The sequence below is a fragment of the Mus musculus genome, chromosome 12, assembly GCF_000001635.26.
Source record: "Mus musculus strain C57BL/6J chromosome 12, GRCm38.p6 C57BL/6J".
NCBI lineage: Eukaryota > Metazoa > Chordata > Mammalia > Rodentia > Muridae > Mus > Mus musculus.
The window spans coordinates 110,799,946-110,812,765 of record NC_000078.6 but is presented as its reverse complement, the minus strand read 5'-3'; the positions used below and the strand labels follow the sequence as shown (position 1 = coordinate 110,812,765).

The window sequence follows — 12,820 nt, the reverse complement described above, 5'->3', positions numbered from 1 at the left end:
GAGCACAGGGCCAGCCAGTCTCAGGCAAGTGAGCGAGCCACTAGGAAACCTTCTGTGCTCTGCAGTGTCACCTCCTGTCCCTAGGGCTGTTCTTTCTCTTACAGCATCCCCTTTGGTCATGAAGCTAAAGAGGAGTCCTACAGTCAGAGCTGTAGTAAAAGTTTTTGTTGTGGCCCAGAACATAGATTGGGTTATTCATATAGGTCTAATTTTTGTTTCCAAGACAGGGGTCTGTCTGTCTGTGTAGCTCTGACTGTCCGGGAACAGTCTATTGACTGTCTCCTAAGAAATACTTAGGGGGCTGGAGAGATGGCTCAGAGGTTAAGAGCACTAGCTGCTCTCCCAAAGGACCTGTGTTCAGTTTCCAGCACCCACATGATGGCTCACAGCCATCCACAATTCTAATGCCAAGCTGTTTGATGTCCTTTTCAGGGCTCCCCTGAGCACCTGGCAGGCACAGGCATACATAATTACCCATACATAGTTTAAAAAATAATAAAACATTTAAGTTTAAAACTGTCTTTTAAAAAAGAAAGAAAGCCGGGAGTGGTGGTGCACGCCTTTAATCCCAGCACTCGGGAGGCAGAGGCAGGCGGATTTCTGAGTTTGAGGCCAGCCTGGTCTACAGAATGAGTTCCAGGACAGCCAAGGGCTATACAGAGAAACCCTGTCTCAAAAAACCAAAAATCAAAAACCAAAAAAAGAAAAGAAATACTCGGGGCCACAGGGAAACTCTAGGCCAAATAAAGACCAACAGCAGTCTCCAGGCCAGAGGCCTGCTGTGTGGTTCCGCTGTATTTCTATGGACTGAGCCCGTGGGGGAGGCCTGCTTGGAAGGCAGCCCCTCCTGGCCTCACTGCAGCATTCACTCCTGTGCCCTTGCAGCCTGCAGCCCCTCTTTCCTGGTGTGAATGAACTGGACCAGATCTCAAAAATCCATGATGTCATCGGCACACCTTGTCAGAAGACCCTCACTAAGTTCAAACAGTGAGTGTCATGTGTCCTGGGAGGCTGGGGTACACTCACTGTCTTGGGCCCAGCCTTTCTACAGCAGGGCCAGGGCTAGGATGGAGAAACTGTTTCCATGATCCCCATGACCCCCATGGCATTTTCTGGGCCGCTCACCTACTTGGGCTTCTGTGAAAGGGGAGCCAACTGTCTCTTTGTGTGGCGGGGAGGGCTGAGAGAGGTGCCCTCATCCTTGAGTCACCAAAGCTCCCTCTTGGAAGGCCTGCTGTTGGGTTTTGTCCTCAGAGTATTTATGTGGGACTTCGGTCTACTTGGGTCAGAAAGGCTGTCTGTGATGAGTTCCTGGGATGCCAGTCAGCAGTCAGGGTGACAGTGATGTCCAGCCCTTGCGGCCCTAATGTAGTTTTGTTTTGATGATAGATGAAGCAGAGGCCTGCAGGGAATGGGGGACTTGGTGGGCGAGATCTCCCAGAAGCCTCTGGTGTAGAAGGTCAGCAGAGAGGCCACTGCCGTGTCTTCTCCTCTCCACCTTTAGTTCCCGTCCCACAGGAAGGCAAGGGTCCTGCCTTCACAGGCAAGGAAGGCTTTGCACACTTACAGCATGCGCAGCCCTGCTCACTGGGGTTTTAGTGTACACCAAAGTTGGACAGGAACTGCAGAACTGCACTCGTTGCCCAGCTCCCTGCTGGCTCAGAGCAGTGTGCTTTAGGTCGCAGTCAGACCTGTGCATTGGAGGGTCCTCTCTCGGAGTTCAGAGATTGCATGCTCTCTTCTCCCTTTCACGCTTTTTAAAGCCTACATTGCCTCAGACTCTGTGTAGCCTAGGCTGGCCTTGCATACCTGATTCTTACCGTCTATATCACAAGTGATTATAGGCTTGTACAACCACACTCAGGTGACCTCCTCCCTTTTGGGGTTATGAACTCTTCCCTTCAGTGTGAGTCCCTTAGAGTTAGGGGGATGACCACCAGTACTCTTAATGGCATGATCATTTATTATCATTGGGCTTTCAATGCAGGTCGAGAGCTATGAGTTTTGATTTTCCTTTTAAAAAGGGATCAGGAATACCTCTACTGACAGCCAATTTGTCCCCGCAATGCCTCTCCCTCCTGCACGCAATGGTGGCTTATGACCCTGACGAACGAATTGCGGCTCACCAAGCCCTTCAGCACCCCTATTTCCAGGTGCAGAGGTAGGATTTCTAGATTGCCTGATGGTGAGCGGGAAGTCTGGGTTTATGAGACCCATGGGATAAGGAAGTGGCCTGGGAACGCTCTGTCCTGACAGTGATCATAGCCTTTGGGACCTTCTCTGTGATGTGGCCACCTCCACTAATGACCTTCCCAAATGAGGCAGTGAGCAGCTTCCTGCCCAGGGATAAAGGCTCAATGGCAAGTCTCTAGTAGGTAAGCGCCCCAGAGAACCTGGCACATGTCCAGTGGACACAGATTGTCAGGGGGCCACGCATACCACCTAGCTTTACTTTTTTGAAGTGCTTGGTGGGAGGCGCTTCCCAAGGGCCTCTAACTGCACACATCGACACACTCCTGACTCCAACTGTTTGGCCCTAGGGAGGCACATAAAATAGTGCGTGTTCAGATACCTCTGCTCCCAGCCCAGACAATGTGGGATGGTTGCAGGAAGGGAAGAGAAAGCTGCTTCTAGCTCATGTGGAAAGCAGCACGAATGGCTACCCAATTGGCAGATTGTAGATGGAGGAAGCAGCTCTGGAGCCATTAGTGGAGGTGGCCACGTTCTTTTCCTCCCCTGCAGGGCAGCTGAGACACAGACCCTGGCCAAACACAGAAGAGCTTTCTGTCCCAAGTTCTCCATGGTGCCAGAATCATCCAGTCACAACTGGTCATTCTCACAGGAAGGCAGAAAGCAGGTATGAGCAGAAATGAGTAAGCTGGGTGGCGACTGGAAGCCTTCAGGTACTTGTGTCTGAGAAGGCCATCACAAGGCTGTGGAGAGTGGTGTCACACTTGTCCCGGAGGGCATCGTGTCAGCTGAGGCCTGAACACAGTGCTACTTTGGTCTCGGCTTAGGAATGTTCTGATTGCCCTATGGGGCCTGGATCTAACTACCCAGGGCCTTTTTTGCCTTGCTAGCTATAGACTCATGGCTGCCATTACAATGTGAGCAAGCCCAGAGAGGGGACCCTTTCATGATACCTGACCTGATGACCCTGTGCAGGGACGTTTTGTGGTCACACCTGCCTGTATCTTGAGAACGAGCCTGTCAGGGTGTACTGAGAAGCCACAGTAGCCGAGAGCTATAGTTGGTGAGCACAGTGGGCAAGGGAGCAGAGCATGGCCGCGGGGACTATGCATGCTTCCTATCATGACATGACAGCTCCACTGTGCAGTGTCGCCATCTCTTCACCTATCCTCTTGCATCCTGACATGTGGTACCCAGTAGCTTAGTTCTGTCAGCGTACAGCTTTAGGCTAGCACCCAAACTCTGCCTGTATTTTTTTTTAGCCACCTACCAGTCCCTTGCTCCTCTCACTTTTATAACCCAGTGGACACATTGCTACCAGTGTCTGCCAGAGCTTTGCCTGCCCTGTCGGATGCAGAGCAGGAGGCAGGTGCACTTGTGTAGTACTATCTCCCACTCTGCTCCAGGCTTGCCCTCAGCTCCCGTTACCACAGGTGGCCTCCAGACTGCCCTCTCAGCCATACCACCCTCTGCCTCAAACTTGTCTGCGGGGCCAAAGTGCAGTCACATCCAAGGTGGGCCTGTCTCCTAGCTGTGGTATGCGCCACACCTTGGATGAGAGCACCTAAGGTGGCAGAGCCTTGTTCCAGGGAGCTGCACACCAAATATGTGTTCCACATTCTCTTCACATGCTAGCAATGTGGAGGAATTTTTTTCTATAGTTAAAAAATGCAGAAACTATTGGGCATGATGGGACACGCCTTTAATCCCAGCACTCAGGAGGCAGAAGCAGCAAGATCATGGTCTACATGGCGAGTTTAAAGCCAGCTACAGCTACATAGTAAGACCTTATCTCAAACACAAACAATGCAGAAACCTTTTTTACCCTGAAGCTGAACAAAAAGCCTGCTGGGGTAAATGGGCTGGAAAGCCCAGTTAGAGCGGTGGTGGCTGACAGCCCTGCGGCATGCCTTAAGCCTGCACTCCCCCATCGCCGCACTTCAGGTTGGCCGGAGCTCGGCTGTAAAGCTCCATTGAGGGCGTGCTTGGTAGGGTCTGTACAATACAAGAGGCTTCATGGGAGGCCTGCTTTTGTTTGTGGGTTGTGGGGAGCCGCCACCACATTCAGGGCTGTCTGTGCACCACAGTCTCACCCAAGTTTATCAGGCCAAAGAGCTTCCTTTGCTTGACCTGATTTCTGACGGGCAACTGATCAGTGTTCTGTTTCAAGAAACAGTCCCTGCGGCACGAGGAGGGCCATGCCAGACGACAGGGGCCGACCAGCTTGATGGAGCTTCCCAAACTGAGGCTGTCGGGAATGACCAAACTGTCATCATGTTCCAGCCCTGCACTGCGGTCAGTGCTGGGCACTGGAGCAAATGGAAAAGTCCCTGTGCTGAGACCCCTGAAGTGTGCTGCTGTGAACAAGAAGGTAGTACGTCTCTAGCTTCTCTGTGGGGCTGCTCTCAGTCTGGCCTTGGCCTCCACTCAGTGTCTGTGGTTCTTCTTCACCAGACAGACACGCAGAAGGACATCAAACCTCACCTGAAACACTATCACCTGCCCACGATCAACAGGAAAGGGGGCGAATACTGAACGGCCCGCCACCCAGTCGTCCTCTTGGAGAGCAAGGGCTGGCACCATGGCAGGCGTAGGCCTCTGCGGCTGAGAGTGGATGGGCCAGAGGCTGCCCCATGCTGGTGCTCCTCGCACTGCGTGGTGGCCAGGACATGCTGCCTTGCAGCCTGTCTCTCTCCACAAGCTGGAGCCTTGCGTGTTTGCAGCTCCAGAGCGGCTGCACTGAATGTTTCCGTTTAATATATTTGTAAAACCACCTTATGCAAGGGTTTGTTTCATTTTCTTAATGTAAGGATCTGAGGTGACTTTCTATGAAAGAACAGATATGATGGGGCATGGCAGCTAGCTCGTGCCTGTAATTCTAGCACTCAGGAGGCAGAGGAGGAGGAGGCCTGGGCTATACAGTGAGTATCCCTGCCTCAAAAAGAGAAATAAAAGATAGACCAAAATCTGTGATGAGGGACGTAGGCTTAGTTGAGAGGCGGTTGTGCATGTTGTACCTCAGTGTTTCCTGACAGGACTGGCAGGTATTGTAGGTGTTGTGACTGTGGTACCTCCTAGGAATGCTGTTGGAGACAGAATCCCACTGAATAAGGCACTGTCACAGTGTCTCATCCAAACATTCTTCACTTAGATATGTTGAGCCACACCTTTGTGTTTGCTTTCCTGAGCTGCAGATGGGCAGGCTGATCTCCGAGTGCCAGCTTCAAGTGGCCACATTGTCTTGGCTGCCAATGCCTAGGCTCCTTTAGGGATGTCCACCAAGTTGACTGGATTGCCAGTGTTGCTTGGAGCAAGTAGGAAAGTTGGGGCACCTTGTGCCCTGGAAAAAGACACTGGGCTAGGGAGATAGTGTGCAGGTAAGATGCTTGCTGCATCTGAGGACCTGAATCAGGTTCCATAGAGTCCGTGTAACATCCCTATAACCCCATCACTGGGGAAGGGAACAGTACAGAATGGGAAAGACAGGAGGGTCTCTGGGGGCTTTCTGGCCCCTAAAGCGTGCTGAACCAAAACCCAGCAAGCTCCAGATTCAGTGAGATTATCCCGTGGGAATCAATGACTCAGAAAACAGTTAATGGCACACTAGGTGTCCTCCTGGGACTCCTGCACATGCGCATGGGTGCACTCTAGCACACAGTGTGTGTTCTCCTCCTGCCTGTTTTACTACAGGGAAGGGATGGAAACACTATAAAAACAGCACTGAGTGGACTCAGGGCAAAAGCAGCCATCAGACAGCTGGACTTGAGCACAAGATCCCCCTAAGCTCCTTAGGGCTTGTTTTTGCTTTTGCCATGTGGAATCCGGGGCCCCATGCACTCTGGGTAAGCAGTCTTAGCAGTAGCCTAGCCTCTGCTCAGTCCTGGGGAACAAAGGAATTGAGTATGCTTTTTTTCTTTTCTATCTTTTCAAATTTATACCATTTAAAAAGCAAAACTTCACAGGGAAGTATTGAGTCTCAATCTGATCCCTTCCTTAAGGACTCTACTGACCCAAGCTTCAGGCCACCAGGCAGGTGGGGGGGTTGGGGCAGTGACACCACAGGACAATGTGGGACAGCAGAGGGCAGTATGGGCGTGGAACATTGTGGGTATGGGTGTCCAGCACAGGCAGGCTTGAGACTGGAGATGGGGCTTAGAATGGGCAGAGCCAGGGCCTGGAGGGTCTCTTCTACATTTATGTGACAGTCTTGTGTACCCTGGCATGGAGGAGAGTGTCTGCAGAGAAGGGCTGTCCTGCCTTTGCTGTTGGTTTTAGGAGTCTCAGTCCAGTAGTATTAACCAGGCTCACAGGCAGGCCAGCACAGAAAGGGCCCAACGATGAGAGCTAGCAGAGCAGGCCTGACAGAACGGCCCAAAGGAGGACCTGCGTGGCTGGCAAGCTGGACTGAGCCTGGGGACAGGGTTAGGGTACCTGCCCCTGGAAAGGCTGCTGCAAGGATCTGAGAGGAAAGCAAGCCTCTCGGCTTTCTCGGCCTCCTGTGCGTCTGGCACACCTGCCCAGCACAGCAGCTTCTGTGAATCGTCACCATAGCATTCTGAATGGAAAGGCCAACAAGCCTCACCATTCTCTGACGTGTATCTAACATGACTGTAGACACTAGGGTGCAGCATTCCCTCTACCTCAGACTTCAGAGTGGCATCTGTCATCTCTTACAGTACCAGGTAAGTGAGCTGTTGTTACTTCCTATGGCTCCAGGACCTGCTGTATGCTGGGTGTCCCTGGTGTTAGGGCAGCTATAGAACCATATGGAAGACATCTTAGACCTCGGGGCTAGGGACTAATCTTAGAAACAGAGCCAGAAGATTGTTACAGGCACAGAGTCATCTAAGGTAAACTGGGACACATCTGGTCAAACACAGACCTGTGACACAGACTGGTGGAGGTTGGCCCCGAGTTGTCAGCAAGAGCCGTGGGGTACAACTGAGCATCTCGTCAAATGGGGCTCAAGTTTCCCACAAATACTTGCTGCCCTGGTGTCCACCTGGTGTCCTCCTGTCACTTCCTATAGATGGGGGCATCGAGGAGGGAGCCACTCTGGGAGGTCACCAGGCTCTGTGCTGCAGGCTTGGGTTTCGAGGGCAGTTCCTAATCACTTTCTTGTGGGTGTTTTGGACTCATAGGGCTGAGTTTCTCTGTGTGATAGATCAGTGTTCCAAGATGACAGGAACACCAAACTGTAAAATGTGCCAACACTTTCTTCTAATATGATCTGAGCATGTGATTCATAAATTGTACTTACATAGTGAGCAGGCTCAATGCCACCGACCCTCATGACCTACCTTGATCACCAGAACCTGCATGGTAGGAAAGGAGGAAAGAGCTCCCTCGAGTGTTCTAACTCCCTACGCAGTGTGCCTCTTGAATGAGGCACGGTGGTGTATGCCTGAAATCCACGCACTGAGACTTGGATGGCCGAGGGAGCATGACTGCTTTCATTTTGAAGTAATCTAAGCTACACTGTGAGTTCCAGGCTAGCCAAGGCCTGTCAAAACAGAACACAACAGAACAAACAGGAAAGAAGAAAGTGAGTCTTGGCGTCCTATGCTGCACCTTCCCAAGATGGAGGCAGGGCTAGGGGCCTTGCAGGCAGCAGCAGAAGGAAGCGGCTTCCCCAGCCTGGGAGCCAGGAACCTACGGTGAATGAAGACAAACTTGGGCTTTGCTTTGTGAACTGTGCAGTAGCATCATCCTGTGGCAAATTCATCCGGCCTAGCTAGAGCCCACACTCCTTCCTTCCACGGCCCCAGTTTAATGGGCTCATTTGGAGAAATGTTTTGATACCTTGTGGCTTACTCTCACCCACATAAAGCCTACATGGAACCCGCTGTGTATGATTCTTTAAAAGCTGTGGAAGCCCCCCCCCCCCCCAGCTTGGAAACCCGGGCATTGTCTCTATCACCGGCAGCAGCTCCAGGTGAGCGAGGAATTCAACCAGAGCAGGCAGACACATGCCAGCAGATGCCAACCCTCCGGAAGCCCCATGTGACTGATGTCCGAGCTAACTCTGTTCTGTGCTGCGGCAGAGGCTGTGGAAACGCACAGTATGTGGTTTCAGCTTTCAAGGACAGCAGGGGGACTCTAAGCCATGAGAAAAGGTCATGTGCCTACACCAAAGTCCCCATGCCGGGCAGCCCCATAGTGTGTGGACTTGGCCCAGAGCCAAGACTTCTCCGACAAGACGCGTTTTTAACAGACTGACAGGAGGATCAAGGACTGTGATACACAAAAAAATGAAGTACTTCAATACCAACCAAGAAATGAGGCCAAAACAAAAAGATCTATACAATTTAAGTTTAAAAAAGGATAAACAAATAGTATATTCAAGATAATTTTAATATTAATGTTTTTGTGAATTAGAAATATCACTCTTAAATGATGAAAATTACTAGTGGGAGTGACTATTTACCCCCATTTCAGAATTACATTATTTACACATATAATACAGACTTGATTGCATCGGAAACAACAGTACTAAAATAAATGTTAACAGATAAAAAGGGCATCTCCTCTCGTATCGTGAGGCCGGGAGCCCGTTACCCCATAGTCAAAGTCATTTCTATTAGCATTAAACTATTTAAGTGCAAACAATGTTTTAAGTCTATGATTGCAGCATCTGTCTGTCTGCAGCACGTGTTTAAGTTGGAGGTGACAGCTGTCTCCATGAGTGCATCCCAGGCTGTCTAATGACCACCTAACGTATAACACACATCAGTGCAAAACCAGAGCCAAGTGCTATTTAGAACAGCTTGATTTAAGGTTTCTGTTCAAGAAACATTTTACTTTACACTATGTATATATGTGTGTGTATATATATATATATATATATATATATATATATATATATATATATGGATTTAGTTACATTGAATTTTAGAGTAAAAAGCAAGAAAACTCCATTTCTCAGTTTTTACTGCAGCCCCAACAGACTGACTTAAAAATGGAAACAACTCTTTGGGTTTAGCAGCTCCACACAGCCCTGCAGGCCGCTGCTGCCTGCCGCCTGCCTGTGGCTCCAGCGCAGCTCATGGCTCCGTTGTCGTCTGTCACTCCCTCGGTCCACGCGTGTCCGGGGAGCCTGGGAGCAGCAGTGCACCTGCTACACTACAGTCCCACCTGGAGAAGTGGCCTGGTTTGGGGATGACAACAAGCCCTGTGAACAAAGCAGTTTCCATTATTCCAGCAAGACACAGGGCAGTGCAGAGAGCCCTGGAGCTCACCCTTGCCAGCCAGCATCCTTTCCAAGGGCTGGAAGCCAGGCTTTAACACACTCTCTGTTCACCTAGCTAATTCTCAGAGCATTGTACTGTGCCTGGATCGAGATTTTGCCTCAACAGCTGCTAGAAGGAAGGTGGAGAAGGTGTTTACTGGAGACTATCAGAGCCTTTGGGAGAGGGTGTGGCTCAGGCAATGTAGCTGAGGACAGGGTCAGAGCCAGGTAGTCCTCCAAGGGCAGTCTAGTGGCACTTTTAGAAAGGCATCTTCTCCTGGGGTGCACCTGCTTTCTTGTGCAGCACCCCAAGAGTTAGTTTGGCCAGTAGATAGGCGCTGCAGAAAAGGAGACCAGGCCCTGGTGGTGATTCCTGCAGCTAGGATGGGTAACGGGAGGAGCAGCTACCCACACTGGCTAGCACAGAGCCTAAGCACCCTCAGAGCCAAGGGCACTCACTCACTCCTGGGCTGTGTACACTCAGTCACATCAGAGCCTGCTGCTCAGTTCTTAGGAATGTGACGGTTACAGCAGCAGAGCATTAGAACTTGGCTCCAGGGAATGAACCCAACATCTTTCAGCTGTCCCGAAGGATTATTCACTTGTTGAGTATTATTTACAAGTGACAACATTTAATGCTAAGTAAACCCTGCTACATTTTCCTAAGACTGTTAGTGCAGACATGAGGGCTGACAGTTGTGAGTGGGCCATCGGCTTCACCCCAGGCTGGGCTGGGAGGGCGGTAGGGAAGAGCTGGCCCACTGCAAACCACCTGGCCTAGCCTTTCTTACCTCAGGCTGGAAATCTATTTATTGGTCAAGACAAAACCAAGAGGCAAGAAGAGATGGAATGCAGCAAGGGCCTCTGCTCTGCATCTGTAGGAGCTCTTATCCTCAGACCCTGTCCAGATAATGCATGGGAGGGCCACGCCCCTCGCAGCCCCTGCAAACCCACCACGCCAGTGAGGGAGGCTGGTGCACATAGCGCAGGATCCAGCAGCTCTGGCCCACCCAGCCCCAGGTTGAGGACAGCACACATGCGCAGCCACTTGAGTATGTAACCAACCTCCTGTGCCCAGGCAGCACTCACTGCAAACACAGATGGCCCGCCCTGTCACTGTGGGTGTGGCCTCTGACCATAGCCAGACAATGGAAGAGTGCTACCAGCCAAATGTGTGGAGCCGGGAAGGGTCTCTGCAGGGTCAGACTGGGTTGGGTCAGGTGAAAACTGCCCAGATTTGATGTTAAGTATTAGAACAGTAACCACAACACCTGTTTACTTCTTACAGTCCATGCGGCTTTGCAGAATGAACAGCAGGCGCTGGGACGTGTGGGTGACATTCAAAAGAAAATGTGAGACTGGGTGTGGTGGTACAGGCCTATAACCCCAGCACTGGGGAGGTGGAGGAGGAGGAGAAGGAGTCCAGGGTTGGAGCTGCAGTGATGGTGCAGTGGTTAGGAACACTGACTGCTCTTTCAGAGGTCCTGAGTTCAATTCCCAGCTACCACATGGTGGCTCACAACCATCTGGAATGGGATCCAATGTCCTCTTCTGGTGGTTCTGAAGACAGTGACAGTGAACTGACATTTATTTATATAAAAGAGTCCTAGGTCATTTTCAGCCACGTAGGAAACCTGAGGCAGCCAGGGCTGTAGGAGACCTCTATGAAACCCCAATCCCTGAAGACAGACAATGTAAAATACCCTTCTTCTGGGGTGTAGCTGAGTTCCACTGAGCCCATTAGTGTAAGAGAGTTTGGGAGGTGGAAGGAGCAGAAGAATAGCTCTTGTCTGAGGCATGGAGGCTCCATGGATTAGGCCTGAGCTCAGAGACCAGCACACAGGAAGATGTGTGTGCCTGGGATGTGTGCACCAGAGCCAGCACAGCACCTACAAGGGCTCACAAAAGCAAGCAAAAGATCCCTGGAACAAAGACAACTCCTAAACCTAATGGTTAACAAGCTCTTCTGGTCTCACCAAAGCTGCCAAAACTGCTGGATATTTCAGTTCAAAATTACACAACAAAATACTCTAGATCTTGGTTTTGGGTTGGATTCTAATTTACAATAAATACAAAGCCAATAGAATTAAGCCTATTCCACCAGGATATACAAGAAAAAGACTTATAAACCACTACTACCAAAGAGCATGTCCACTTTCCTTCCCTGGTGGACACTGCGGAGATGGGTCATAACTGAGCAGACGCTGGATTAGACTGTGCAGGGTAGAGCTAAGACAGGCCCTGTGGGTCTGTTGGGTCCACTTCAGCCTCCAGCTCTGGCTGTGGGAAAGCTGCCCTTTCCCTATCTGACCTCAGCGACCTTTGGCCATAAATATCTGACAGTACCTCAAGGAAACAGTGTAGGATAAGGTATGGATGTTGGGGCTGAGTGCCCCAACTCTCACCCACCTAGTTGTTCAAAGCTATTTATCCCTCAGCTCCGAAAAAACAAAACAAACCAAACCAAAACAACAACAACTACTCCCCCAGAGCAGCCAGGCGGACTGCCCCTGAGAGCTTAAGAAAAGTGACCAGTGGATTCTACAGTGTCTCAGCCTGGAGGGACGGCTGGCCCTAAGGCCCTATAGCCAGGAACTGCTCTCAGGTGGAAGCCAGGACCGAAGTAATTAAGCAATTCATGCCTCTTCAGATGGGGCACAATGAGTAGCATCCCAAGCGACAACACCTGCACGTGCTCTTAGCCCCTTGCTGGGTCCCCTTATCTGTCTGAGCTTACGAATCCATTAATTTATTATATACACTCCAACTTGCCAGAGAGAAACTTGACAGAAGGCCACAGTTCTGTGTAAGGTCCATGGAAGAGGCTGGCGTGCCCAGACTCAATGAGATGGTTTAGGAAGCTTTCAGTGTCTGTGTCCCTCCCTGCCTCACAGTCCTATGGCCTGGTACTCAGGCTCCTGCTGGCTTCTGGGTCTTGTCCCTTGACCAGTCTTCCTACCACTGACAGGCACTCACTGAGAGCACACATGGGCTATACAACCCGGTCTCTGATGAGAAAAGGGTTCCCAGTCACTCTTTACAGCCATCTAGGGGAAGACAGAGAAAAGAAAAGGTTCAAGCTACAGAAGACTCCTCAGAGGCTGTGCACTTGGAAAAATGTTTGCCAGCTAAGGCCCTCATCCTGGGACCTGCTGGGCCCCTCAAATCTGCCATGGAGGAAAAGAGGGTCCGAAATCCTCCAAAGCTCACCCTTCCAAGAAGCTGCCCAGAGCCTTCCCTAAAGAGAGGGGCTGGTTTTAGAGGCGCAGCCCCAAGACAGAGGTGCTGCAGCAGGCTCACTAGCTGGAACGGACGACCACTGTCCACTGGCAGCCAGCCCTACACGGAGGGACAAGGATGATGTCACTTCTCCCACGCACATACTAGAAGGGTTCTGGGTTG

At 50.9% G+C, this 12,820-nt stretch overlaps 2 protein-coding genes across 40 annotated transcripts in view; one reads left to right on the top strand and one right to left on the bottom strand.

Moving 5' to 3' along the window:
* The window catches only part of Mok (MOK protein kinase), a 33,165-nt gene extending 28,197 nt beyond the window's left edge, over positions 1-4,968 (top strand). For 10 of the 32 annotated variants that reach the window (XM_006515891.2, XM_006515892.2, NM_011973.2 and 7 more), the window contains 5 exons: positions 886-987; positions 1,988-2,161; positions 2,743-2,857; positions 4,361-4,561; positions 4,645-4,968. In XM_006515891.2, coding sequence (XP_006515954.1) covers positions 886-987; positions 1,988-2,161; positions 2,743-2,857; positions 4,361-4,561; positions 4,645-4,725 — 673 coding nt within the window. In that variant the 3' untranslated portion in view covers positions 4,726-4,968. Of the gene's footprint in view, positions 1-885; positions 988-1,987; positions 2,162-2,742; positions 2,858-4,360 lie in introns of all 32 variants that reach the window. The other 22 variants (XM_006515893.2, XM_030246721.1, XM_030246722.1 and 19 more) reach the window with 10 other exon arrangements.
* Positions 4,969-8,490: 3,522 nt separating this feature from the next.
* The window catches only part of Wdr20 (WD repeat domain 20), a 69,251-nt gene continuing 64,921 nt past the window's right edge, over positions 8,491-12,820 (bottom strand). For 7 of the 8 annotated variants that reach the window (XM_006516203.4, XM_006516204.4, XM_006516205.3 and 4 more), the window contains one exon: positions 8,491-9,361. Coding sequence is in view for 2 of the 8 variants with exons in the window: in XM_006516204.4 (XP_006516267.1) it covers positions 9,308-9,361 (54 nt within the window). In the remaining 6 variants the exon portion in view is untranslated. The remainder of the gene's footprint in view (positions 9,362-12,820) is intronic. The other variant, NM_001347428.2, reaches the window with a different exon arrangement.